The sequence below is a fragment of the Tachypleus tridentatus genome, chromosome 4 (genome assembly GCF_004210375.1).
Source record: "Tachypleus tridentatus isolate NWPU-2018 chromosome 4, ASM421037v1, whole genome shotgun sequence".
Taxonomy (NCBI): domain Eukaryota; kingdom Metazoa; phylum Arthropoda; class Merostomata; order Xiphosura; family Limulidae; genus Tachypleus; species Tachypleus tridentatus.
The window spans coordinates 13,553,178-13,579,455 of NC_134828.1; the positions used below are offsets into that span (position 1 = coordinate 13,553,178).

Consider the following 26,278-nt stretch of genomic DNA (forward strand, 5'->3'; position numbering starts at 1 on the left):
TCACTGTTTTCATTGAATGTAAGTAGCAACATAATACTTGTTCGATATCTAAACTTCTGTTATATTGTTTTCCTCAGCAATGAATAATTCAAATATTTACAAATAACTCTCAGGAAGGAAAACCAAGTAAAAATAAAATGTACTAGATCAGTTTTACTGAAATTCAATCCACAATATTTTTAAATAACTAGTAACAAACTGTTCTGAATAAACTTAAGTAAAAAATAACAATGTTAATCACATATAACATTTTTGACAAAGCAGTTTGTTTTTCCAAACCGAAAGTTTAAATACAGCTACGACCTATGGAAAGATTTCCCCAACTTTAAATGTGCTTGGATACAAATTGAACTTAGTAAATGTATTTGCCTAGTATGTGACACAATACTGAAATTGTATGAAGAATTCACCAAATACAGTCACAAAATCTGTTAAAAAGAAAAGATGTGGGGAATCTAGAAGGTTATGTTAACCCTGGGGACACAAACAATAGTGGACAAATTTAGTTGCATTAAAAATGTATCTTAATTATCAATAATAAATATAATAGTTTATAATAAATATTATGTAAATATAATATCCAATTTATAATTGTGTCAAATACCTTCCTGTTCAGAGTTCTCCTATCTTTGTATGGGTTAGAATTCTCACCAGTTAAATACATTAGAGAACTGAATTTCTCAACTCCTGTTTCTTATATCATTAATTATTCATGGATATCTATTAAAGGTACTTGTTTATAACAGTTTACATATCTCTTGGTGAAACAGCAACATTTTACAAACAGATGTTAGTGTGTGGGTTAAGGTGATGCTCAACAATTGATGAAATTGAATTTTCAAAGACAGTTAAAAAGGTAAAGTATAGCAGTATGATGGCTTCTCAGTTTACCATGTTAATTATATATAAAAACTGTTTTTATCTCACACGCATATAAAAGTCATATGAAACATGTTACTTCTCTCAGCCATGCATGATGTAATCTGATCTATTTAACTCTGATAATAAAAAGAAAAACTTGTTTTGTGTGTTTTTACATATCTCCTCTCACACATACAAAAGCAACTGAATTATAAAAAATAGACCATGCAAGAAGTGATATGAAACATTACTTCTGAGATATGCATGATGTAATTTGATTCATCTATTTAACTGTGATTACATTAATTCCAAACATACACACACACACGTATTGTTTGTATATCATTCTACAAGAATTAAAATTAAACAATATCTGACACGTTAACTAAAAACCTTTGAAGTCTGAGACAGACTTCTGAAGCCAACCTTTTAACATCAGCTTAAAACTTTAGGCACTTATGACAATTGTGTAAGACGTGTTTATAATACGTACGACAAATATACAAAACGAATATATTTTACTGATTTCACAGTAATAAAATACAGTGTTCACAAACAAAAAATGTACAAGAAATTATTTAAATGGAAAACTTTCATCTTGAATGTTCAACACATTCAATCCCACTCTTCTTCATCCACAAGTGGTGAGCTGAAGTTGTCCGAACTATAAACAGAAGGTGGTCCTCCGTAAGTGGACGTAACATCTTCTTTGGTTTCCCACGCGTCGTTTCTTCTAGAAGCTCCCTAAACAAAGAATGGAAGATAAATACCAGAAGAACGGAAGATAATTACCAGATACCCTTCAAAACCAGTCACCAGATTTTGTAATTTAATATTGCATTTGATTAGATTTATAATAGATGAAGCTATGTATGGTATAGTTCTATTAAGTTCTAATAACCAAACAAAGAACTTTCTGCCTGATGTAAATACATTTTTCATTTAATTAGAAACAAAATGTATAGGACAGAATAAATCTCTGGGCACAAGAAGTTATGAATCTTATTTTGATAGAAAATAAAGAATGTACAGAATATATTTTTTACTATTATAAAGAGAAGAAACTATTTGTCTCTAAACAAACCACCTTTGCACGAAAGTCACGAGCCCCATAACGGCTTCGAGCTCCTCCAACAGATGGGACACCAGTACCAGTTGCATATTTAGCTGCTTCTTCTAACCAAGGAGGAATTTCTTGATTGGCCTCAAAATAAAAATTACAAATTCAATACATTTACTGGTCAATGAAATGTTTTCATGAATCCTTAATATCAGGTAGGTGTCAACATAACATCTTACAGAATTTTACAAAAGATACAATTAACATATTTTAGATTCATTTCCTTAAAATAAAAGTATTTAAAAAATGCACTAATGCATTTAAAAAAAATAATTTATTAATTATCTAGCACTCCACTCTTACGCTGCATTATCCCAGTTTATATTGCCTAACACTCCATTCGTACGCCGCATTATCCCAGTTTATATTGCCTAACACTCCATTCGTACGCCGCATTATCCTAGTTTATATTGCCTAACACTCCATTCGTACGCCGCATTATCCCAGTTTATATTGCCTAACACTCCATTCGACGCCGCATTATCCCAGTTTATATTGCCTAATACTCCATTCGTACGCCGCATTATCCCAGTTTATATTGCCTAACGCTCCATTCGTACGCCGCATTATCCTAGTTTATATTGCCTAACGCTCCATTCGTACGCCGCATTATCCTAGTTTATATTGCCTAACGCTCCATTCGTACGCCGCATTATCCTAGTTTATATTGCCTAACGCTCCATTCGTACGCCGCATTATCCTAGTTTATATTGCCTAACGCTCCATTCGTACGCCGCATTATCCTAGTTTATATTGCCCAACGCTCCATTCGTACGCCGCATTATCCTAGTTTATATTGCCCAACGCTCCATTCGTACGCCGCATTATCCTAGTTTATATTGTCTAACTCCATTCGTACGCCGCATTATCCCAGTTTATATTGCCTAACGCTCCATTCGTACGCCGCATTATCCTAGTTTATATCGCCTAACGCTCCATTCGTACGCCGCATTATCCTAGTTTATATCGTCTAACACTCCATTCGTACGCCGCATTATCCTAGTTTATATCGTCTAACACTCCATTCGTACGCCGCATTATCCTAGTTTATATCGTCTAACACTCCATTCTTATGCTGCATTATCCTAGTTTATATTGTCTAACACTCCATTCTTGTATTGCCTTAATATTGAGTTTATAATGAAAATCTAGAAATTAGTGTTTCACCAGTCAGTGGAATATAACACTAATTAAGAAAGTTTGGTAAAAATTTTAAAATTAGTATTTGAACAATGACAAGGTTGATCTCGTTCATGAGTATCTGTTTTGTTAACAAGACAAGGTTGATCTGGTTCATGAGTATCTGTTTGGTAAACAAGACAAGGTTGATCTGGTTCATGAGTATCTGTTTGGTAAACAAGACAAGGTTGATCTGGTTCATGAGTATCTGTTTGGTAAACAAGACAAGGTTGATCTGGTTCATGAGTATCTGTTTGGTAAACAAGACAAGGTTGATCTGGTTCATGAGTATCTGTTTGGTAAACAAGACAAGGTTGATCTGGTTCATGAGTATCTGTTTGGTAAACAAGACAAGGTTGATCTGGTTCATGAGTATCTGTTTGGTAAACAAGACAAGGTTGATCTGGTTCATGAGTATCTGTTTGGTAAACAAGACAAGGTTGATCTGGTTCATGAGTATCTGTTTGGTAAACAAGACAAGGTTGATCTGGTTCATGAGTATCTGTTTGGTAAACAAGACAAGGTTGATCTGGTTCATGAGTATCTGTTTGGTAAACAAGACAAGGTTGATCTGGTTCATGAGTATCTGTTTGGTAAACAAGACAAGGTTGATCTGGTTCATGAGTATCTGTTTGGTAAACAAGACAAGGTTGATCTGGTTCATGAGTATCTGTTTGGTAAACAAGACAAGGTTGATCTGGTTCATGAGTATCTGTTTGGTAAACAAGACAAGGTTGATCTGGTTCATGAGTATCTGTTTGGTAAACAAGACAAGGTTGATCTGGTTCATGAGTATCTGTTTGGTAAACAAGACAAGGTTGATCTGGTTCATGAGTATCTGTTTGGTAAACAAGACAAGGTTGATCTGGTTCATGAGTATCTGTTTGGTAAACAAGACAAGGTTGATCTGGTTCATGAGTATCTGTTTGGTAAACAAGACAAGGTTGATCTGGTTCATGAGTATCTGTTTGGTAAACAAGACAAGGTTGATCTGGTTCATGAGTATCTGTTTGGTAAACAAGACAAGGTTGATCTGGTTCATGAGTATCTGTTTGGTAAACAAGACAAGGTTGATCTGGTTCATGAGTATCTGTTTGGTAAACAAGACAAGGTTGATCTGGTTCATGAGTATCTGTTTGGTAAACAAGACAAGGTTGATCTGGTTCATGAGTATCTGTTTGGTAAACAAGACAAGGTTGATCTGGTTGGTAAACAAGACAAGGTTGATCTGGTTCATGAGTATCTGTTTGGTAAACAAGACAAGGTTGATCTGGTTGGTAAACAAGACAAGGTTGATCTGGTTCATGAGTATCTGTTTGGTAAACAAGACAAGGTTGATCTGGTTCATGAGTATCTGTTTGGTAAACAAGTTTTGTGAATAAAAACAGGTTCTTTCATGATCATATATCAAATTAATTTTTCAGTTAACCCCATTTCTATTTCTCATAACAAATATGATTCACTGTTTTCTAACTTTTCCATTTGGTATCTAGTCATACATCTTTACATAAATTCAGTTTGTAACCCTTTTAATACAGATGGGATGTGCATTTCCCAGCTGCAGTGAATGGTGCAAGGCTGCTAGTAACTTCAATGGTAGAAGCAGAGAAACGTTTTGTGCTGGGTTTGTAATTGTATTAGAAAAATGATTCAAGTTTGTGAAAAACAGAAAAGTCCAACAAATCTACCAAAACTGCCTACACAAATTTCCATACTCAATATGGAATCATCCAACTCATGGAAGTATTTGAAAGTATCAGTTCTTTCTATTCCTATTAACAGGTCTAGAACATCCAAAAAATTAGGCAAACTCACTTCAGCCAATATCTTTAACAAAGGCCTAGCTAAAGCAGAATCAACAGACGAATCATAAAAACTAGTTGCTCTCCCAACATTTCCCACACGACCCGTGCGTCCAATTCGATGAACGTATTCATCGATTTCTTGAGGCAAATCGTAGTTTATAACATGTCTCACATCCTTGATGTCCAAGCCTCTGGCAGCAACTGCAGTAGCAACCAATACTGGCATTCGCCCAGTCCTAAAGTCCATCAGGGCTTCCTCCCTTTCTCTCTGTAGTCGGTCACTAGAAATAAACATACGTCTGTCAATCAAATGATAACATTATGAAATGTGTCCAACTTCTGTAAACTTGCAAGAGAAAATCAAGATAATTCTCAACAGCCATGGCATATGAAATTCTTTTAGGCACGATTAGAGTAACTTAATCTACGAGACATTTCGACCTCCTGAGTCCAAAGAGATAATTATATCTCAAACTGGTCAGGAGATGAACCTACGAGTTAAAAGTTTGTACTTTTTTATAAGCCACTATGCTATGCCTAAAACCTATTCTGAAACATGATTGACCTATGCAATGTTGTTAAGAAAGAAAACTATTGTGAAATGTGACCAATATATATAAAACATTTTGAAACCTGATGGGCCTGTGCAATGTTGCTAGGGGAAGAAAAGACAAATCAACACATTAAGAAACACAACTTTCCCATGAATGCTGGTTGTAGGAAACCCCTTCTGACACATGTATGAAGCTATGAAATCAGCAGTTCTCTTAACTTACCCATGTATGCTGGTTGTAGGAAACCCCTTCTGACACATGTATGAAGCTATGAAATCAGCAGTTCTCTTAACTTACCCATGAATGCTGGTTGTAGGAAACCCCTTCTGACACATGTATGAAGCTATGAAATCAGCAGTTCTCTTCTGTCCAACAAACACTAGTGTACGATCAGTTCCTGGAATGTACATACACAAATTTTAATTAGTGGGAACTAAAAATGTCTTGGTTCCCTTTTAAAGGAAGATTGTTTATAATCAATGATACATATCATAAAGCCATAATTTATAACAACATACACTCAAGACCAGATTAAATTTTGAAGTAATGCAAATGTTATTCTTTAAATACTTATTTTATAAGTTAAAAATTAAAGCAATTCTAAAGGTTTTATTTTTAATACAATTCTCTGTGGATAAATCTGTTAAGTCAGAACTTGCAGAAATGTTGCAGAAGATAAGAGTCACGTTATACGTACAACTGGGGAAAGTTGTTACCACTAGAGTAACTTTTTCAATTAAATAAACAGCTGCATTTGTTTTCTTGATTTGTGTATTCAAAGCAGTTTGAACAATAACAAGCCTTTCCTAATACCTGAATTGTTTAATATTTCCACGAGTTTCTGCCTCTTGTCATATTGCTGGACTTGGTAGAAATTCTGTTCGACATCCATATTAGCAGAGCCAACAACACCAACTGCTAAAAATAAATAATCTGGCTTAAGAAACTCTGCTGCTAGTCGTTGTATTTCTTCAGGGAATGTAGCACTAAACATGAGAGTCTGACGCTTCGATTTTACTGTCATGGAAGGATCATCCACCATTTTTTTCACAGCAGGTATAAAACCCATGTCTAACATTCTGTCAGCTTCGTCTAAGATCAGATAACGAACTTGAGAAAAAGCCACCTGTCAAAATAATAAAATAACTTAACAGAAAGAGGTAAATAACCTTGTCAGCTTCGAACCTTTTTTATTACTACTACTACTACAGGGAGCAAAATAACATTAAGCTTTGAAAAACTTAATATATCCCCTCAAACTTTCCTCCAAAATATCTTATATGATGAGATATCAACAGTTCTTTTGATCTTTTATAACAATGTGTTTCAGATAGAGTAAGCAAAAAACTGAAACTTTTGACCATAATTTGATTTTTATTCCATTGTAATAACTATCAAAATGGTAGAGACTTAAATTTTCAGCATATGTGAATACAGTTAGGTACAGACTTAAACTTCACTGCACAATTTTTTGAAAAGTTTTTGCTAATTGTGACAGGTACCTGGTGGGTATGCACAAATATAGTTTTGGTTTTGCTTCATCACGTAGGAACTCAGAGAAATAGACAGTTAACTGTTTGCCGACAATAACGTATTTAATTGTGTTTATGTTTCTAATATGCTATTAAGTTCAAGTGTTTTGCTCCTGATTTTCGTTTGTATTCAATGTCCGATGCATCACGTTGCAGTGTCCAACAGTAGTCAGCAAGCATTGACGGATTACAGTTACCCTGATAGTTTTTCCATTGTAGCAATGTCCCAGTGAAACTGAAGATTTCAATAAAACGGTACGTGATGGGCAAATTTGGAAGTGATTTTCGTGATCATAAGCCAAAAATCTACAAGGAACACCCAACAGTGTTCAAGAAGCAAAAACTTTGTTGTGTAGTGTTTTCAGCATATGTGAATACAGTTATTCAGTGTATAAAACTGAGTAATAAATCTATAGAATTTGCTTTCAACTGAGGCCTATTTTTAGTTCAACTAAGTTGAAATCAGTGAATTATTGAAGTTGATGTAAAAAAAGTAAAATTTAAGTAGCTGCATGTTTTACTTTAGATTCTCAATTTTCTGAAATTTACAAAATCATAAATATATTGTTTGAAACCTGAGATTTTCCTTCTTTTAACCTTCCTTCCTTCCACAACTACATCCCACAGTAAAGTTGTAAAACAGCACATTTTGAGACAGCCACATTCAACTTTGGTAGCAATGCCTTTCCATTATTTAAAAGCTCCTTACTAAGTCCCCCCCATCTGTTTTGGTTTATGGTTATCAACTTTATGATTTCCAGGGTCATATTTTGCTCTGAGGTAAAGGAAAGTGTTACATTTCTTGAAGACGTACATAAATTAGTATAAGGACAGTATGCAAGTTTTCTGTATACAGTGGAAAAACACTGACTATTTATATTAGTTTTAATATTTTAATTTACCATTGCTCCATATCTAATAACAATGTGCCCTATTATGGTCTATGTACAAAAAACTATCAGATGAACAGTTAAGTAGGTCAATGCATAATAGCATAGCAAATAGTTATCTAGTAGTTTTTATTGTGCAATAAATAGTTAATTGACCAAAAATTCAAGTTGACACTAAACTGTCCCACAAGTGCACTTTACAGTCGGTAATTAATGAGTTACCATTCTATTAATAAGGTCAAAGGTTGTGTTATACTAATCACCACATTTTAAAATGGTTAATAAAGAAACTTGGTCCATAGGGATAACCATAAGAAAAATTATTATACAATGTTAAACATAAGTAACCCAAAATAAATTACTGTAACACGTACAAAAATTAAATGTTTTTTAGTAATCTTAGAAACTTTGATTTTTGTGAATTATATCCAAAGGACATTAAACTTTTCCAAGACAAAAATATTAAATATCTTTGGAACACACTGACGAGTTTTTAAACAGAACATTCCAGAAAAAGTTAAAGATAATTAAACACACCTTTCCACGTTCAACAAAATCCAACAGCCTGCCAGGCGTGGCAACAAGGATTTGGCATCCTTTTGATAATCTTTGAAGCTGGTAACCACCTGATGTTCCTCCGTACACCAACTCTGTCTTTATTATACTATCATGTGAAAATTTTCTTGCCTCATTAAAAAATCTGTATTGCCAATTCACGTGTTGGTGAAATCACAACTGCTAATGGTTCTTGAACAGTTTTAAAGGAAGGGTTTGAAAGATCAGGTGAATCAATCAGTTCTTGAATCATTGGTAGGAGGAAAGCAGCCTATATAAAAGCATAAAAAGAGCAAAGGTCTCTAATCTTTATTTATTCATAGATACTGATACTTCTGCCTAACAATATTTGACAAGCACTATTACATTTGTTCCAGACTTAGTTAGAGAATTTTAAAAACCCTATTAATTAGTCACTATTATGCTACAGATTATGACTAGAATTTCATCATATTAGGAAAACACCAACAGCTTTCTAAGTATTTAAAAGTGCTTGTTTTTGTCTCCCAATTTCATAAGGGAAAGTTCAATCAGAATTTTACAAGCTGTGCAATGCACGTGGAAGGACAAGTCAGATCAAACAGTTTACTTCACCCTGGTTACAACACCAGGTTTGAGAACAATTAGTCCACTAGTTTTGCAGTTATAAACAAACACAAACGTAGACATTTATTTAATAATGGTTTAAGGTAACATGTGATGAGAAATAGACATTGAATTGTCAATATTGTAAAAACATCACCTTCATTTATCCAAGTAAGAATGGTCTTTCTCAAATGATATTAAAAAACTAGATAAGCTCTTAAACAGCATTTTAAGCCATAAAAATATAATACAATTTATTATTTTAACAGTTTACAAATGCAAGTTTTTAAGCTATAACTGTACTTGTAGAAATCAGGGAAATCCAAATTAAATTATCAATAGAGATGGTTCATAAAAACAAGATAAGTACAGCTATATTTGACAGAGATTTGCCAATTAGTTGGCAACTAATTAATAACTTAGTCAAAAGACTTGTCTAATTACAATGGTAATGTAGACAAAATAACAAAGCACCCATTAACTGTTTCAACACAGCCCCACAAAGATTGTGCTTGTTATAATTTTCTTATTGTAATTTCTAAATTAGGTATATGTTCAAGAAATGAGAAGCAATGTTTTCTCATCCCATTTTCTTTTTGAATGTTGACTGTCCAACATGCAAAGTAATTTTCATTAAGTACTTCTGTGCATGTAAAACATATCACATGCAAAATCCTTATAATGTTCAGATAATTATCGCACAACAAAGAAAAGCTGTATTTTCAGTTATTTTTACTATGGAATATGTACAGATTTGGTCAATTTGACCAACCTTGTAGCCACCATAAAAATTAAGATGTATATATTACAACACTTTTGTTCTAGAATGATGACAATGTAAAAACAATTGTTTGGACTAAATAACTTAAATCTTACAACATTATACATTTATATCTATTACTTTTATTATATTCACCTTTCAGCTGTCCCTGGTTGACAATACAAATGTTAAAATGATATGGTATACATGTACCCATGTTACAATATCCAAGAATATAAAACTGACCTTTAGTCTATACAAAGCAACCTGTCTTGGCTGTGTTTTAGTGGACTAGTATTTTGTAAAACAATCACATATCAATTATCATATGTTACATATATGTATCCAAACAAAACGCACACATCATTACTATTTACAAATAAGTAGTTAAACTAATTTTTCTTAAAACACAGGGTAGTCAAGAAAAAAGTAAAGCAAACAGTTCTCTAGTTATGACCTTTGTACTCATTTGTTGCTTGTCACAGTTTACTTAGCTTTAACAAATTTCACACATGGAAGATGTGGATGTTCTCTTTAGGTTTTATATATAAAACCTAAAAAATTAAAAAAACAGATGTACACATACATTTGAAAACCAAAATATCACAAATTACTATATCTATACCATAGAATTTGGTATATTTTGGTCTTAAAACATATGAAGTTGACCACATTAAAGACTCAACTGACCAGCTTGAAGTTTTGTATCAAAAGAATGAGATGAAGCTGTAATACTTGAATATGGCTCAGAAAGCCACTAAGACATTCTGAACTTTTGACTGGTTATTCACATGTCAGACAAAAGTATGTATGGGAGTGTTTCCAAAAATGGAAAGAGGTGGGTAGGGTCACCGTGTTTGAATCAGTACATTAGCAATACTTCATTAAACAGAAAAAATAGATGGTTCTTATTTTATGTTACAGCTTAATAGTAGTTTCAAGTATAATCTAAAGATTGATACCAAATTTATTGATATAAATTAGGTATAAAATAAAAGTTCAATGAAAGTTTGAATGTAAAGCAACAAAGGTAAAGATATGGCCTTTGACCCTCATGGAGATGGTTAACCAGTAGCTGGATTTTTTTTTTTTTAAATCAGTACATCCCGAGTACTTTCAGAAAAAAACTGTCAAAGGAAGAACTTTTATTTTGGAAAGCAATTTAGAAATTTGTCAAACAATGAATATTTTTTGGTTTCTATGAACATATTTTAATATTGAATGTCATATTTCAACAGTTTAACTTTGGACTACCTGCTTTACAGAGCAGAAGAAAGTTAAAATCATTTTGATTTACATACCGTCTTTCCAGAACCCGTCTGAGCACAAGCCATCAAGTCTCGTTTTGCTTTAACGATGGGCATAGCATATTTCTGCACTGGTGTTGGTTTATCGTATTTGCATCTCCTTATGTTTTTCATGATGGTTTCTCGAAAACCAACATCTTCAAAGTTGTTGACTGGCCTAGGAGCATTACTACCACTCAGTTTCACAGGAATCTCTTCATATCTAGCAAAATTAATTCCCTGTGGAACACCATCAAATAGCTCATTCTCATTTTCTGTGGGCTCGGGTGGAATATAAGGTGCTTCTCTTGGTTTTCCTATAATTTGACATTTTAGTTTGTTTTCTAATCGAAAGAATGCTTTTCACATCATCACACATTTCCATACAAACTAAACTTTTGTAGTTTCAATGACACACAAAAGCTTCAATATGTTGATTAACTAACTAAATAGCAGATAAATATAATAACTATATAAGCCATATACACCTCAAAGTTACAGCAAATATGCTATGATGCATTAGAAAAATTTGCTTATAGATTTATATACAAGTGTACACACATGCAGCGAGCTCCAGGCTGATGTTCGTTTGGTTGATTAGAAACAAACATATAGCGAGGTTTGAATTATGAACTGTCCACTGGTTCTCATTTTATATTACTTTCAAATACACCAAGAAGTAAATACGTTTAAACTTTGTAGAATGGACAGCAACTGCCTGTTGTGGAGACAAGTGTAAAGGACGACATTTTGAAAGGCAGAAGACTTCAAACATCGTCCTCTATACTTGTTTTGTCACAACAGGCAGTTGCCGTCCATTCTACAAAGTTTCATCATGAATACTCTGTCTACACAATCTATCAAAGTTTTATAACATGTATTACATACATACCTGCAATATGAAGAGTTGTGCACATATAATGAATGCATAAGGAGTTACACAACAATACCTGACCAAGTAAGAAGATTCAGGTATAAACTAAGATACATTTCAGACAGTATCAACAATCAACTGTTTATCTATAAACCAATGCCTCCACAGCAGAGAAAACTGAGAAAGTTTAACTTTATTAGACTGAAAACAAATTCCAGAAACTAGAGGATGAGGAGAAACACATGCAAATAGGCTGCTGCTAACTTACTCTCTTCGATTATCACCAATTATTGAACTAGCTTCAGTCTCGAGTTCTGCAAATTACAAGAATCAACATAATTCACTCAATTAGGTGACAGATGTACTTGCTTATAGGTGTGTACATTATTTGGAAAATAATAAATAAATCTGTACAAAACAAACATGTCTTTGACCTAAAAGTCAACATTCTGGTTCGTGATATCAATCTGCTGGTGTTAAAACTGCCTGAACCAAACACACCTACAATGAAAAAAATGTTTTTAAATCTACATTACCAGAAATTAAACATCTTACACTCAAGTTCCATACAAGTAGCTGGTGCTGTTGCTTTCAGTCAAATTACATTATTAGGAATTGGATGCCAAGTGATTAGTATTAAAGAAAATTAAGACTGAAATTTCACTTAATGTCTTTATTGATAACTTACTGGTTATGTCAAGAAACTTGATGGATGCTACTGAAAGTTTAGTTGAGGAAACGTTATCTGGTCAGACTGAAAAATTAATAGTTTTAACAGCAAAACTTTCAATGATATATTTGATAATCTTTATGCAGCCAAGTATCTTAAATGTACTGAATTAAAACATTGTTTGCATTTTAAATCTCAAGTCGCAGAGACAGTTCTTTATTATAACTATACACTTTCAGCTAGTGATTTGGGTACACCACCCATGACTAAAACTGGATTTTAAAAAGATCTATTGATAACTGTATTTAAGTTGAACTATAGTTAAATATGAAAAATTCTTTCTCACCTACAACTACATGGAAACCACAAACTAGGGATATCACAAACCTAATGGATGCTTCCTCCATGATCAATTTTAATCATTACAATTTTAAAAACAGGCATCACAAACAGTGTCATGCATTTCTCTGTAACTGAGACTAACAGTAACATTAGCATGTTTTAACCTGAAAAATAACATTGAAGACCTAACAAGAGCCCAGTGATCACATGTTCATAAGGTGCCTCAGACAGCAGACAACAATTAAGGAAAATTTATTTCTTACAACTTATGTTTGAGCTAATACAGTATGTTCAGTATGCTTTACATGTTATAAATTGTACCATGTAGTTCCCATGTACACACAAAAGCTTATAAGAGAACAGTTTTGGAAAAATAAACCTAGGATAAACATGGGTGAGTTTCCAGTGAACATTTCACTGAAATATATGTATTAGCTGGAGATTTAAAAGCCACCTAGCCCTCTTCCTCCAAAGCTATGGTGTTGCACATATTTTTAGATGCATATTAAGCCATCCTGGACAACTTTCAGTACGAAATAAATAACTTGTAAACAAAAATCAGAAATCACTTGTCATTTTACCACATGAATCAATCTGACAACCACATAAACCTAGTAAAGTATTTGAAACTAATACTTGTACCTCATACATATATCCAATTAAGTTTTGTAAAACCTCTAGTTCAGGCATGCCAATGACATTTATGAGAAAAAGAGGAAAAGGTATATAGCCTGGCGCCAGAGGCGCCACAGCCGTGCCTGACTAGGGGGTCCAGGGGAACTGTCCCCATCAGAATCTAATGCTGTACATTATTTTAGCAAATGTAAAGTTTAAGTCAAAATAACTTAAAGGATATGTTTAGATTTAAGCACAAAGTTACATGATGGGCTATCTGTGCTCTGCCCACTGTGGATATCAAAACCTGGTTTCTAGCATTGTAAGGTACGTAGATGTATCACTGCCCCACTGAGGGAGCAGAAAAAAGGACAAGCATCTACGATACAGAAATTGTTCCTGTGAGTAATGGCTAATGAGAATAGTGTATGTCAATATCAAATTAAGGCCACATATGGGAATGTATTGATTCATTTTGTCTCTCCCTAAATCCAGATTTTGGATTGAAAAATTCTGTGAAAAACAATCAACAAACTACATTTTCATTGTTACAATGATACCAAACAAAGCTTTATAAGGCTCAGATATCCAACTAATGTTATACGTATAACAGGAGACAAAAACAAGTAAATAGAGGAATTATTCTAGTAATACCATGATTCTTGCTATACTTAAGTGTTTACCTTCTTACTGATATATATAAAAAAAGGTTATTTCTTTTTAGTTAAGTATATAGCTGCACAATGGGCTATCTGTGCTGTGCCCCACCATTGATTACAAATCTTTAAATGTTTTGTTCCACTCTGATAGTTAAGTAACTGCACATCTTACTGTCCTAAATAACAGATCTTAACACTTGTGATGGAATTTGTAAATACCAATATATCCATTTAAAGAAGTGTTGCTGTAACAGCAATGTTTTTATTACTAGGCTACACATAAGAATGCTAATGTTCATTTTAGATCTAAGCCTAAATCTAGTATTTAGATTGCAAATGTACATATATAGAGGTATCCACACTTTCACTGTAACAATGGTAAATATAAAATATATAAACTCAGGTTCATAACACATGCAAGACTTGCAAAGTCTTATCATTAGAATACCTGAAATATTTTATTATTAATAACATCAGTCTGTGCCAAGATAAAATTTAGAGCAAGTTATAATATTCATTTTTTTTAAATACATGCCATGGATTTCCAGACCTGGTTTGTTGAACAAACCAAGTAACATATGCATGAGAAACCTTATGTAAGCAGACATTTTTGCCACAAATTCATAAATTAAGAGTACAAAAATACAAAAGTTTAAAACATACAAAGTTGGCCTTTCCAGTCCTGGTACCTGGGGAACTGTAATACGCCATGGTGGGAATGGGCTGACCAGTGGATACTGCAATGTTATCCAAGGACAGAACCAATTCATCTAAATGCACCTGGATACAAAGACCAAAAGGAGCAATGGCAGATCATCTATTCTGAAAAAGTATGGCCCACCAAAGAAGGAAACCACAACCCCAGGTGGGATGCTTTGATAAGGAATGAAGTTTTGAAGCATATAGTAAAGACAGTTGGCAAACGGCAGAGGTGCAAAGAAGGTTCACGAGACTAAGTATAAGCTCTGAACTGGGGAGGTGCAAAAAGCCCCAGTGCAGAGCTGAAATCCTTCGTGATGAATGGGGTACAGCATCTTTAAGGCCAAGGGTCTGGTAGATCCACAGCCAAGTTTCAATCGAATAAAAGCACGATACATCTTTAGCAAAGAACATCAATCCACTCTCCAAGTGGTGGTAAAGAGGACACAGAGGATGTTCAGTTATCTTGTACATTTGACCTGTAGCTGCTTAATGTGTGGTATAAAGGTCAGCTTACAGTTAAAGATAAGCTACAAGAACTTTGTATCAGTGAAGTTGTGCTGCCTGTGGTCCCTGAGACAGAGTTCATTGGCAGCAAAAGTGCATGCAAACAGTTTTAGTGAGAGAGAGAAATTAAAACTGTTTGCCGTGGTTTACTTCAGTAAACGACTGAGGGCAGTCTGTAGTTGCTGCTCAATATACATCATGTTCAATGACTGACATGAGATGTGAAAGTCGTTGAGATAGAGCCTGTTTGCAACAGTGAGAGAGAATTGTTCAGTGATGGCATTAATTGTTATACTAAACAGTGTGACACTATTTTATCTAAATATTTATTTGGAGGATCCATAAGAAAAAAGGAAATTTCAGTGCCCACTGACCCCACCCACCATGGAGCCCTACAAGGGGATGCACTACAATGTCAAGCAAGGACACTGCAGCAACGCCAGGGTTTCGTGAGCACTAAACCCAAACACCAGCAGACAATGTCCACAACACCTGTTGAGAACTTCCAACGTTGGTCCTTGGTTGACCCTAGCCCAAGTGGACCAGCTGATTGACCAAAAGGGGGCCACGCCAAGGCTGCCTGTCTTTCGGAATTCAAGGCCAAAATGGTGTGTTAGGGTTGAACCCCTCAACCACCAGTATCCTCTCCTCCCCTTCACGGGTCGCCACGCATGGAAAACACGTGGGTGGACGTTTAGATCCCAGAGGAGGTAAACTGAAAGAACAGAACCTTCCCTGGGAGGTCCCCTCACCACATACAGGAATCCATAATGAGGGGCATCTTAGTGGAAAAAGTATACTTTATTTCATGTTTTTCTATAGCTGATTGTTGCATTACCTATCTGGAAGTTAAATACTGATGATAGTGTAAGTTCTGTAACAGGTTTTCTTTAAGTTTTTTCAACTTTTACATGAATTACTCTTACAAGTAAACCTTCAATGCAGTAACATTAATACAGTTTATATAAAACTTACCATTACGTCCAACTCGTTTGTCAGGATTTTTACAGTCTCGTGACATGTGTCCATCTTCACCACAATTAAAACATCCTGTTAAGATGGTTAAAGAAATACTATGTAACTATATGCATGTATTGTCACCCTAACTAAAAATAAATTAAAACTTAAGAGTTTAATAAGAATATAATGTTATACATTTTTCATGTTGATTTAAAAAAATGTATAATAATCTATATTAGTGTTGTAAGTTGAAAGGATTAGTTAGATTTGATACAATCTCAAACTAAGGAGTCATGTTAAAGCAGAAATTTGAATTCTAACAAAGTAATAAGATGCAGAAACTTAAACCATGTTCAAAACAACTTAGAAAAACTTTCCCCCAGAAAAATTAAATGTAAAAGATGAGCCACAGTGAACTCCATAATAAAGATTGTATTGTTCTGTGTAAAAACTTCGAAGTTCATCCCCAATTAATTAATATACTACAGGAAGTGAAGCTACTTTGGTTAGACATGAGTAGTGAGTGATATCAAAGTGACATTTGACTGTCACTCTTATAGCACACTCATGTTTTTACAACAACAGGTTACAAGTTATAAAATCTTATATTAATAGTTTTAACATTCTAAAGTCTGGGCTACATCCAGCCTAATCAGATAAGGATACTGATTCTAATCTATCCAACCTAAGTATCTGCAAGAGCTAAGTCTTAAGAATAAGTTAATAACCATTTCCTTGTTAATATTATAAATATAATCTAATATGAAATTGTTTGCTTCTTTATACAGGTAGTTCACTACTGCCCATGTTTTACACCAACCACTGTAAACTGCAATACTGTGAAAAAAATGCAGCCATGAAGAAAACTTATTTATGGTTTTAGTTTCTTTCAGACAGGTAGTCACTAATGCCAGTTGCTACATGTAATATTATATTCTGTGATATCAAACTGGTGTATTTTTAATGATTCTTGTGAACAACAAACAGCTTTTTCCTGAATCAGTACGTTTTCAGTTTTCTCCCAGTTTAGAATAGTCATTAAAAACAATGTGCCGTGAAAAAATAGATTATCTGAACCTATACTTAAAAAATTCAGACATAAATAACAGTTACAAATGAAAGGACATTGACATTGAAATTTCATTCTTTTTGGTGCAGAGAAACGTTGTTATTGACATGTATTTTCACACAAGGATTAACAAATTGTTCTTTACACTTTCAAAACTGTCATCAATAAAAATTCACATCTTATATTCTAAGTCCCCCCCCCCCAACTTTCCAGATCAACTAACCTGCACACATTTACAATGCAATTATGCTTTCAACTTTGACTCATAATACTATAAAGTAACACAAATGCAGCCTATTAACTTGCTATAAAAGAAATTGCAACGTAAAACATTATGAAAAATCTTCAAACAAGAACAGTACAACTCAACAGATAATAAAAGTATTATATTTGTGTTTATATATATAAAAAAGTTTAATCTAACCTATCATGTATTTAACAAGGTAATTATTGCCAGTTAACACTATAGTAACAGATTATAATTACATCAGAATTAATCAATAACTGGTATACCTGAGCAGCATACGTTGGGTGCAGAATTTGATTGATATAAAAAGATGAAACCCATATTTCTTAGGAATTCAAATAAAAACAAGTTAGTTTGTATTATACACCAGTATACACAATATGTATGTAAAAATGGCTCGTTTGGGTTGAGAAAATATTTTAGGTAGAGGAGCAAACAATGTTTCGACCTTCGGTCATGAACCTGACAATGACTGAAGCTCGAAACATTGTTCGCTCCTCTATATAAAATATTTTCTCAGCCCAAACGAGCCGTTTTTACATATATTTTTCTCTACAAGTGGGTTTTCTCGACATCACTGATTAGTATACACCATGTTTTTGTTAAAGAACACCATCAGTTTTTATACTCTTGTATTAACAAACATGCTTTAGAATTCTCAATTTTCAAATATAAAAACTTTAGACAATAAGAACCCTTGACATTATCAAATTTTCTACTTACATTATTTGGCAGATTATTATAAATAGAAATCATAAATTTAGAAAAAAAAGGAAAATATCTGAAGAATCTTTCCATCATTAGACTTATAAATTGGTATTCTATATTTAATGAAAAACTGTGCCCAAAGACAAAGATTACTTCAAACCTATTTATAACACTACTTCATAAACAACCACTTCTTTAAACTTAACAAGTAGTATTAACATTACAACAAATAAATAAATTTCTTCCAATTTTACAGCTATGAAGTTAACATTTTTCTTACCCAAAAATTTATTTCCGATAGATGTTGATTTTCTATACAGAATAGCGTGATCTCAGGCATGTGCCCATAAGACTTGCATACTGACACCATTTTAAATCGCATTTAATGTGAACTGAACATGATGAAATCCTACAATTCTACCTCTCCACCAACAGGAGAGCAACACAACCTTCTTTCACAGCATCTCCCCATAAACACTTGCACTTGAAATAATGTCATTCTTACAAGAGGCAAGAAGGAAGAACACCAGAAGTGAGGAAGATGGGTAGGAACCTATCACAGGTGAGTGTCCATCCATCTGAAACATTCTCAGGTCACAAAAATGTTAGAGATATTTCATCTCTATGGACAAGACGCACGGAATCTTATAACAAAATGGTGGTGAGGCTGATGTAAACATTAAACCTATATGTGATCCTTACACAAAGGAAATTAAGTATGACACTTAACAGCAAGGGCTCTATATGGGATGCATCTATGGAAGACTAATCTTGATCAGGGTATACTATTCTTTAACTAAAGGCAAAAGACCCCTATGTATCACAGATGGATGAAATTTCATCATAACTAACAAAGTACTTGCACACAAGTTATCAGAGAGCCAAGAAGTGTTGTGTTGTTAGGACACAAACCATATGGTGTGTGGTTCACCTCAAATCAACTTGACACTTGCTGCAAGATGGCTGTTTGAAGACAGATCTAAACTACACAAACAGTATCACAATTAATGAGGAACTCTCTATGGTTCACCACCCTAGTGGCTAGGAACTAGCAAGTGACATGGGTCCTCCAGTGCTCCACCTCAACAAAGGGAGAAGAATTTACACTTGGGAGACCTGAGGATGAGTCAAGATCCTCAGACACCTGCCAGAAATGTCTTTTACTGGAGACAGTAACATGAGACTATTTTTAAAAGTCTGCAAGAGCAAGTTCAAGAAGTTGACAGACACCTTCCTGGCACTGGTCTTTTCCATGACAGTCCATGGAATGGTACATGCTGAACCAGGCAACTAATATAAGTGTAATACCAAGAATACATCTAGCAACCTTGCAGATTGATTGATTGATTTAGTGTTTTATGGCACAAAGCAGCGAGGCTATCTGCGCCAGACATTCGGTAAAAATGTAAAATAAAAATAAAAATAAATAAATAAATGTAGTAATAGACACAAATGGAAATGAAGGTAAAACAAAAAAGTATAAAACCGATGTTGACACCTAGTCTACAATGTTAAGATAGAAGGCAGAGTATAAGAAGTTGTAAGGTATTTACTCTAGCAAAAAGGTAATGATCATAACCCACCAGGAAGACTAACAGGTAAGTTCAAGAACCACTGTCAGTCACCTGAAGGTGGCCTTTCCAGTCCTGGTTCCGGGTTATGTGTCATAGCAGCTATTATCAAAATGTAAAAGAATAAAAGTTTTAAAAGACACTCCGCAAAATCGTAATAATGAGTAGCCAAATGTCCAGTAAAAAGATAAAGTCAAGTAAATGGAGTAAAATTTGTAAAAGTAAATGAAGGTGAAAACAAAACAGCAATTAAAACAGAAAATGGTGTAAAAACCAATGGTGACATCCAGTCTTCAAAGTTGTAAAATATTTACTCTTGCAAAATGTTAATGATCATAACCCGCCAGGAAGACTAACAGGTAAGTTCAAGAACCACCGTCAATCACCTGAAGTTGGCCTTTCCAGTCCTGGTTCCGGGTTATGTGTCATAGCAGCTATTATCAAAATGTAAAAGAATAAAAGTTTTAAAAGACACTCCCCAAAATCGTAATAATGAGTAGCCAAATGTCCAGTAAAAAGATAAAAGTCTAGTAAATGGAGTAAAATTTGTAAAAGTAATTGAAGATAAAAGCAAAACGGCAATTAAAACAGAAAATGGCGTAAAAACCAATGTTGACATCTAGTCAACAAAGTTGTAAAGAACTACCTGTAGCAGAATGGTAATGATCGTAACCCGCCAGGAAGACTAACAGGTAAGTATAAAAACCACCGTCAGTCACCTGAAGTTGGTCTTTCCAGTCCTGGTTCTGGGTTATGAGTCAATATGGCCAGTACTAAAAAGTTAAGTAGTAAAAGTGTGAAATGATATGCAGCAAAAGTATAATAACAACTCGCCAGGATGACTAACGAGTAGTTCAAACTGATAGTTCAAACAGGAGCGTTAGTCACCTGAAATTGGCCTTTCCAGTCCTGGTGTCGAGTTATTTAATGTTCTGGCCATTGTCCAATGTCAAATTGAAGGAGAGAGATTAAAACTGTAAAAAAAGGAACCACAATGAAAAATGTGTAATGAATAAATATGCAACACTTAAATGAGATTAAAAAGGTTAATGGCCATTAAAAAATTAAAAACATTATCAAGGTGGACAGAGTCACCATCACCAATAACTCTGTCCAATGTTACAGACTGACCCTGGGAAAAAATATGTTTAAAATATTGCCGTCGTTGAGAATTGTAACGATGACAAGTAAGTAAAACGTGGCTGACAGTGATTTGAGTGTTACACAAACTACACATTGGTGCATCAGTTCCAGATAAAAGAAAATGAGTTAAAAAACTGTGACCAATGCGTAGCCTAGTGAGAACAACTTCCTCCTTCCGAACTTTACCGAAAGCTAGATGGCCAAAGTCCAATTTTGGGTTTGATTTGAAAAAGTTTGTTGTCACGTTGCTCATTCCAAGTGGACTGCCAGCTGGCACGAGCCGAGCCTTGAAGACAACACCATAGTCCATGTAATGGAATAGGCATAGGAGTGATGGTGCTGAAGCAGACATATTTAGCTGCCATGTCTGCGAGCTCGTTCCCTCAAATACCAACATGGCTTGGTATCCAGAAAAACTGGATTGAAGTAGCTGCTAATGAGAAATGGGCCAGTTGGTTTCGAATATCGGCGAGAATAAGATGTGAGCTTACGTGTAGCGATTCCAAGGCAAGTATAGAACTAAGCGAATCAGTATAAATAGTACAGTTGGAGTACTGCTCAGCTGCAATATGATCCAGGGCAAGAGATATGGCATACAGTTCAGCAGTGAACACAGAAGCTGTAGGAGGGATTCTGCACGCAACTACTGACCCATAGCAAACCATAGCAGAGCCCACTGAATTACCTGATTTGGAACCATCTGTATAAATGGGAACTGAATGATTGTTTGAAAGATATTCATTGAATAAAAGACGGTACTTCCAATCTGGAGTATCTGCCTTTTTTAGGTGACTGAAAGAAAGGTCACATTTGGGGGCTGTAATAAGCCATGGTGGGATGGACCAACCTGTGGAATCTGCAATGTTATCCAAGGACAAACCCAATTCATCCAATTGCTCCTGGATGCGAAGGCCAAACGGAGCAATGACAGATTGTCTCTTCTGAAAAAGTACTGCCCACCGAGGAAGGAAAACACATTTCCAGGTGGGATGCTTTGGTAAGGAATGAAGTTTCGAAGTATATTGTAAAGATAATTGCAAACGGCGAAGGTGTAGAGAAGGTTCATGAGATTCAATGTATATACTTTGAACTGGAGAGGTGCAAAAAGCCCCAGTGCAGAACTGAAATCCTTCGTGATGAATGGGGTACAGCATCTTTAAGGCCAAGGGTCTGGTAGATCCACAGCCAAGTTTCAATCGAATAAAAGCACGATACATCTTTAGCAAAGAACATCAATCCACTCTCCAAGTGGTGGTAGAGAAGACACGGAGGATGTTCAGTTATCTTGTACATTTGACCTGTAGCTGCTTAATGTGTGGTAGAAAGGTCAGCTTACAGTTAAAGATAAGCTACAAGAACTTTGTATCAGTGAAGTTGTGCTGCCTGTGGTCCCTGAGACAGAGTTCATTGGCAGCAAAAGTGCATGCAAACAGTTTTAGTGAGAGAGAGAAATTAAAACTGTTTGCCGTGGTTTACTTCAGTAAACGATTGAGGGCAATCTGTAGTTGCTGCTCAATATACATCATGTTCAATGACTGACATGAGATGTGAAAGTCGTTGAGATAGAGCCTGTTTGTAACAGTGAGAGAGAATTGTTCAGTGATGGCATTAATTGTTATACTAAACAGTGCGACACTATTTTATCTAAATATTTATTTGGAGGATCCATAAGAAAAAAGGAAATTTCAGTGCCCACTGACCCCACCCACCATGGAGCCCTACAAGGGGATGCACTACAATGTCAAGCAAGGACACTGCAGCAACGCCAGGGTTTCGTGAGCACTAAACCCAAACACCAGCAGACAATGTCCACAACACCTGTTGAGAACTTCCAACGTTGGTCCTTGGTTGACCCTAGCCCAAGTGGACCAGCTGATTGACCAAAAGGGGGCCACGCCAAGGCTGCCTGTCTTTCGGAATTCAAGGCCAAAATGGTGTGTTGGGGTTGAACCCCTCAACCACCAGTATCCTCTCCTCCCCTTCACGGGTCGCCACGCATGGAAAACACGTGGGTGGACGTTTAGATCCCAGAGGAGGTAAACTGAAAGAACAGAACCTTCCCCCTGGGAGGTCCCCTCACCACATACAGGAATCCATAATGAGGGGCATCTTAGTGGAAAAAGTATACTTTATTTCATGTTTTTCTATAGCTGATTGTTGCATTACCTATCTGGAAGTTAAATACTGATGATAGTGTAAGTTCTGTAACAGGTTTTCTTTAAGTTTTTTCAACTTTTACATGAATTACTCTTACAAGTAAACCTTCAATGCAGTAACATTAATACAGTTTATATAAAACTTACCATCACGTCCAACTCGTTTGTCAGGATTTTTACAGTCTCGTGACATGTGTCCATCTTCACCACAATTAAAACATCCTGTTAAGATGGTTAAAGAAATACTATGTAACTATATGCATGTATTGTCACCCTAACTAAAAATAAATTAAAACTTAAGAGTTTAATAAGAATATAATGTTATATATTTTTCATGTTGATTTAAAAAATGTATAATAATCTATATTAGTGTTGTAAGTTGAAAGGATTAGTTAGATTTGATACAATCTCAAACTAAGGAGTCATGTTAAAGCAGAAATTTGAATTCTAACAAAGTAATAAGATGCAGAAACTTAAACCATGTTCAAAACAACTTAGAAAAACTTTCCCCAGAAAATTAAATGTAAAAGATGAGCCACAGTGAACTCCATAATAAAGATTGTATTGTTCTGTGTAAAACTTCAAGTTCATCCCCAATTAATTAATATACTACAGGAAGTGAAGCTACTTTGGTTAGACATGAGTAGTGAGTGATATCAAAGTGACATTTGACTGTCACTCTTATAGCACACTCATGTTTTTATGACAACAGGTTACAAGTTATAAAATCTTATATTAATAGTTTTAACATTCTAAAGTCTGGGCTACATCCAGCCTAATCAGATAAGAATACTGATTCTAATCTATCCAACCTAAGTATCTGCAAGAGCTAAGTCTTAAGAATAAGTTAATAACCATTTCCTTGTTAATATTATAAATATAATCTAATATGAAATTGTTTGCTTCTTTATACAGGTAGTTCACTACTGCCCATGTTTTACACCAACCACTGTAAACTGCAATACTGTGAAAAAAATGCAGCCATGAAGAAAACCTATTTATGGTTTTAGTTTCTTTCAGACAGGTAGTCACTAATGCCAGTTGCTACATGTAATATTATATTCTGTGATATCAAACTGGTGTATTTTTAATGATTCTTGTGAACAACAAACAGCTTTTTCCGAATCAGTACGTTTTCAGTTTTCTCCCAGTTTAGAATAGTCATTAAAAACAATGTGCCGTGAAAAAATAGATTATCTGAACCTATACTTAAAAAATTCAGACATAAATAACAGTTACAAATGAATGGACATTGACATTGAAATTTCATTCTTTTTGGTGCAGAGAAACGTTGTTATTGACATGTATTTTCACACAAGGATTAACAAATTGTTCTTTACACTTTCAAAACTGTCATCAATAAAAATTCACATCTTATGTTCTAAATCCCCCCCAACTTTCCAGATCAACTAACCTGCACACATTTACAATGCAATTATGCTTTCAACTTTGACTCATAATACTATAAAGTAACACAAATGCAGCCTATTAACTTGCTATAAAAGAAATTGCAACGTAAAACATTATGAAAAATCTTCAAACAAGAACAGTAGAACTCAACAGATAATAAAAGTATTATATTTGTGTTTATATATATAAAAAAGTTTAATCTAACCTATCATGTATTTAACAAGATAATTATTGCCAGTTAACACTATAGTAACAGATTATAATTACATCAGAATTAATCAATAACTGGTATACCTGAGCAGCACACGTTGGGTGCACAATTTGATTGATATAAAAAGATGAAACCCATATTTCGTAGGAATTCAAATAAAAACAAGTTAGTTTGTATTATACACTAGAATACACAATATGTATGTAAAAATGGCTCGTTTGGGTTGAGAAAATATTTTACGTAGAGGAGCAAACAATGTTTCGACCTTCGGTCATGAACCTGACAATGACTGAAGCTCGAAACATTGTTCGCTCCTCTATATAAAATATTTTCTCAGCCCAAACGAGCCGTTTTTACATATATTTTTCTCTACAAGTGGGTTTTCTCGACATCACTGATTAGTATACACCATGTTTTTGTTAAAGCACACCATCAGTTTTTATACTCTTGTATTAACAAACATGCTTTAGAATTCTCAATTTTCAAATATAAAAACTTTAGACAATAAGAACCCTTGACATTATCAAATTTTCTACTTAAATTATTCGCAGATTATTATAAATAGAAATCATAAATTTAGAAAACAAAGAAAAATATCTGAAGAATCTTTCCATCATTAGACTTACAAATTGGTATTCTATATTTAATGAAAAACTGTGCCCAAAGACAAAGATTACTTCAAACATATTTATAACACTACTACATAAACAACCACTTCTTTAAACTTAACTAGTATTAACATTACAACAAATAAATTTCTTCCAATTTTACAGCTATGAAGTTAACATTTTTCTTACCCGAAAATTTATTTCCGATAGATGTTGATTTTCTACACAGAATAGCGTGATCTCAGGAATGTGCCCATAAGACTTGCATACTGACACCATTTTAAATCGCATTTAATGTGAACTGAACATGATGAAATCCTACAATTCTACCTCTCCACCAACAGGAGAGCAACACAACCTTCTTTCACAGCATCTCCCCTAAAACACTTGCACTTGAAATAATGTCATTCTTACAAGAGGCAAGAAGGAAGAACACCAGAAGTGAGGAAGATGGGTAGGAACCTATCACAGGTGAGTGTCCATCCATCTGAAACATTCTCAGGTCACAAAAATGTTAACTAAGATATTTCATCTCTATGGACAAGACGCACGGAATCTTATAACAAAATGGTGGAGAGGCTGATGTAAACATTAAACCTATATGTGATCCTTACACAAAGGAAATTAAGTATGACACTTAACAGCAAGGGCTCTATGTGGGATGCATCTATGGAAGACTAATCTTGATCAGGGTATACTATT

The 26,278-nt window shown here is 34.4% G+C and overlaps 1 protein-coding gene across 1 annotated transcript in view; it reads right to left on the reverse strand.

Annotated features, from left to right (window-relative positions):
* Positions 1-1,362: 1,362 nt before the first annotated feature.
* Positions 1,363-26,278, reverse strand: part of LOC143248595 (uncharacterized) — a 36,440-nt gene continuing 11,524 nt past the window's right edge. The window contains 10 exon segments of the mRNA XM_076497081.1: positions 1,363-1,605; positions 1,949-2,065; positions 4,976-5,246; positions 5,817-5,916; positions 6,333-6,645; positions 8,479-8,637; positions 8,639-8,767; positions 11,143-11,444; positions 16,469-16,543; positions 23,495-23,569. Coding sequence (XP_076353196.1) covers positions 1,477-1,605; positions 1,949-2,065; positions 4,976-5,246; positions 5,817-5,916; positions 6,333-6,645; positions 8,479-8,637; positions 8,639-8,767; positions 11,143-11,444; positions 16,469-16,543; positions 23,495-23,569 — 1,670 coding nt within the window. The 3' untranslated portion in view covers positions 1,363-1,476.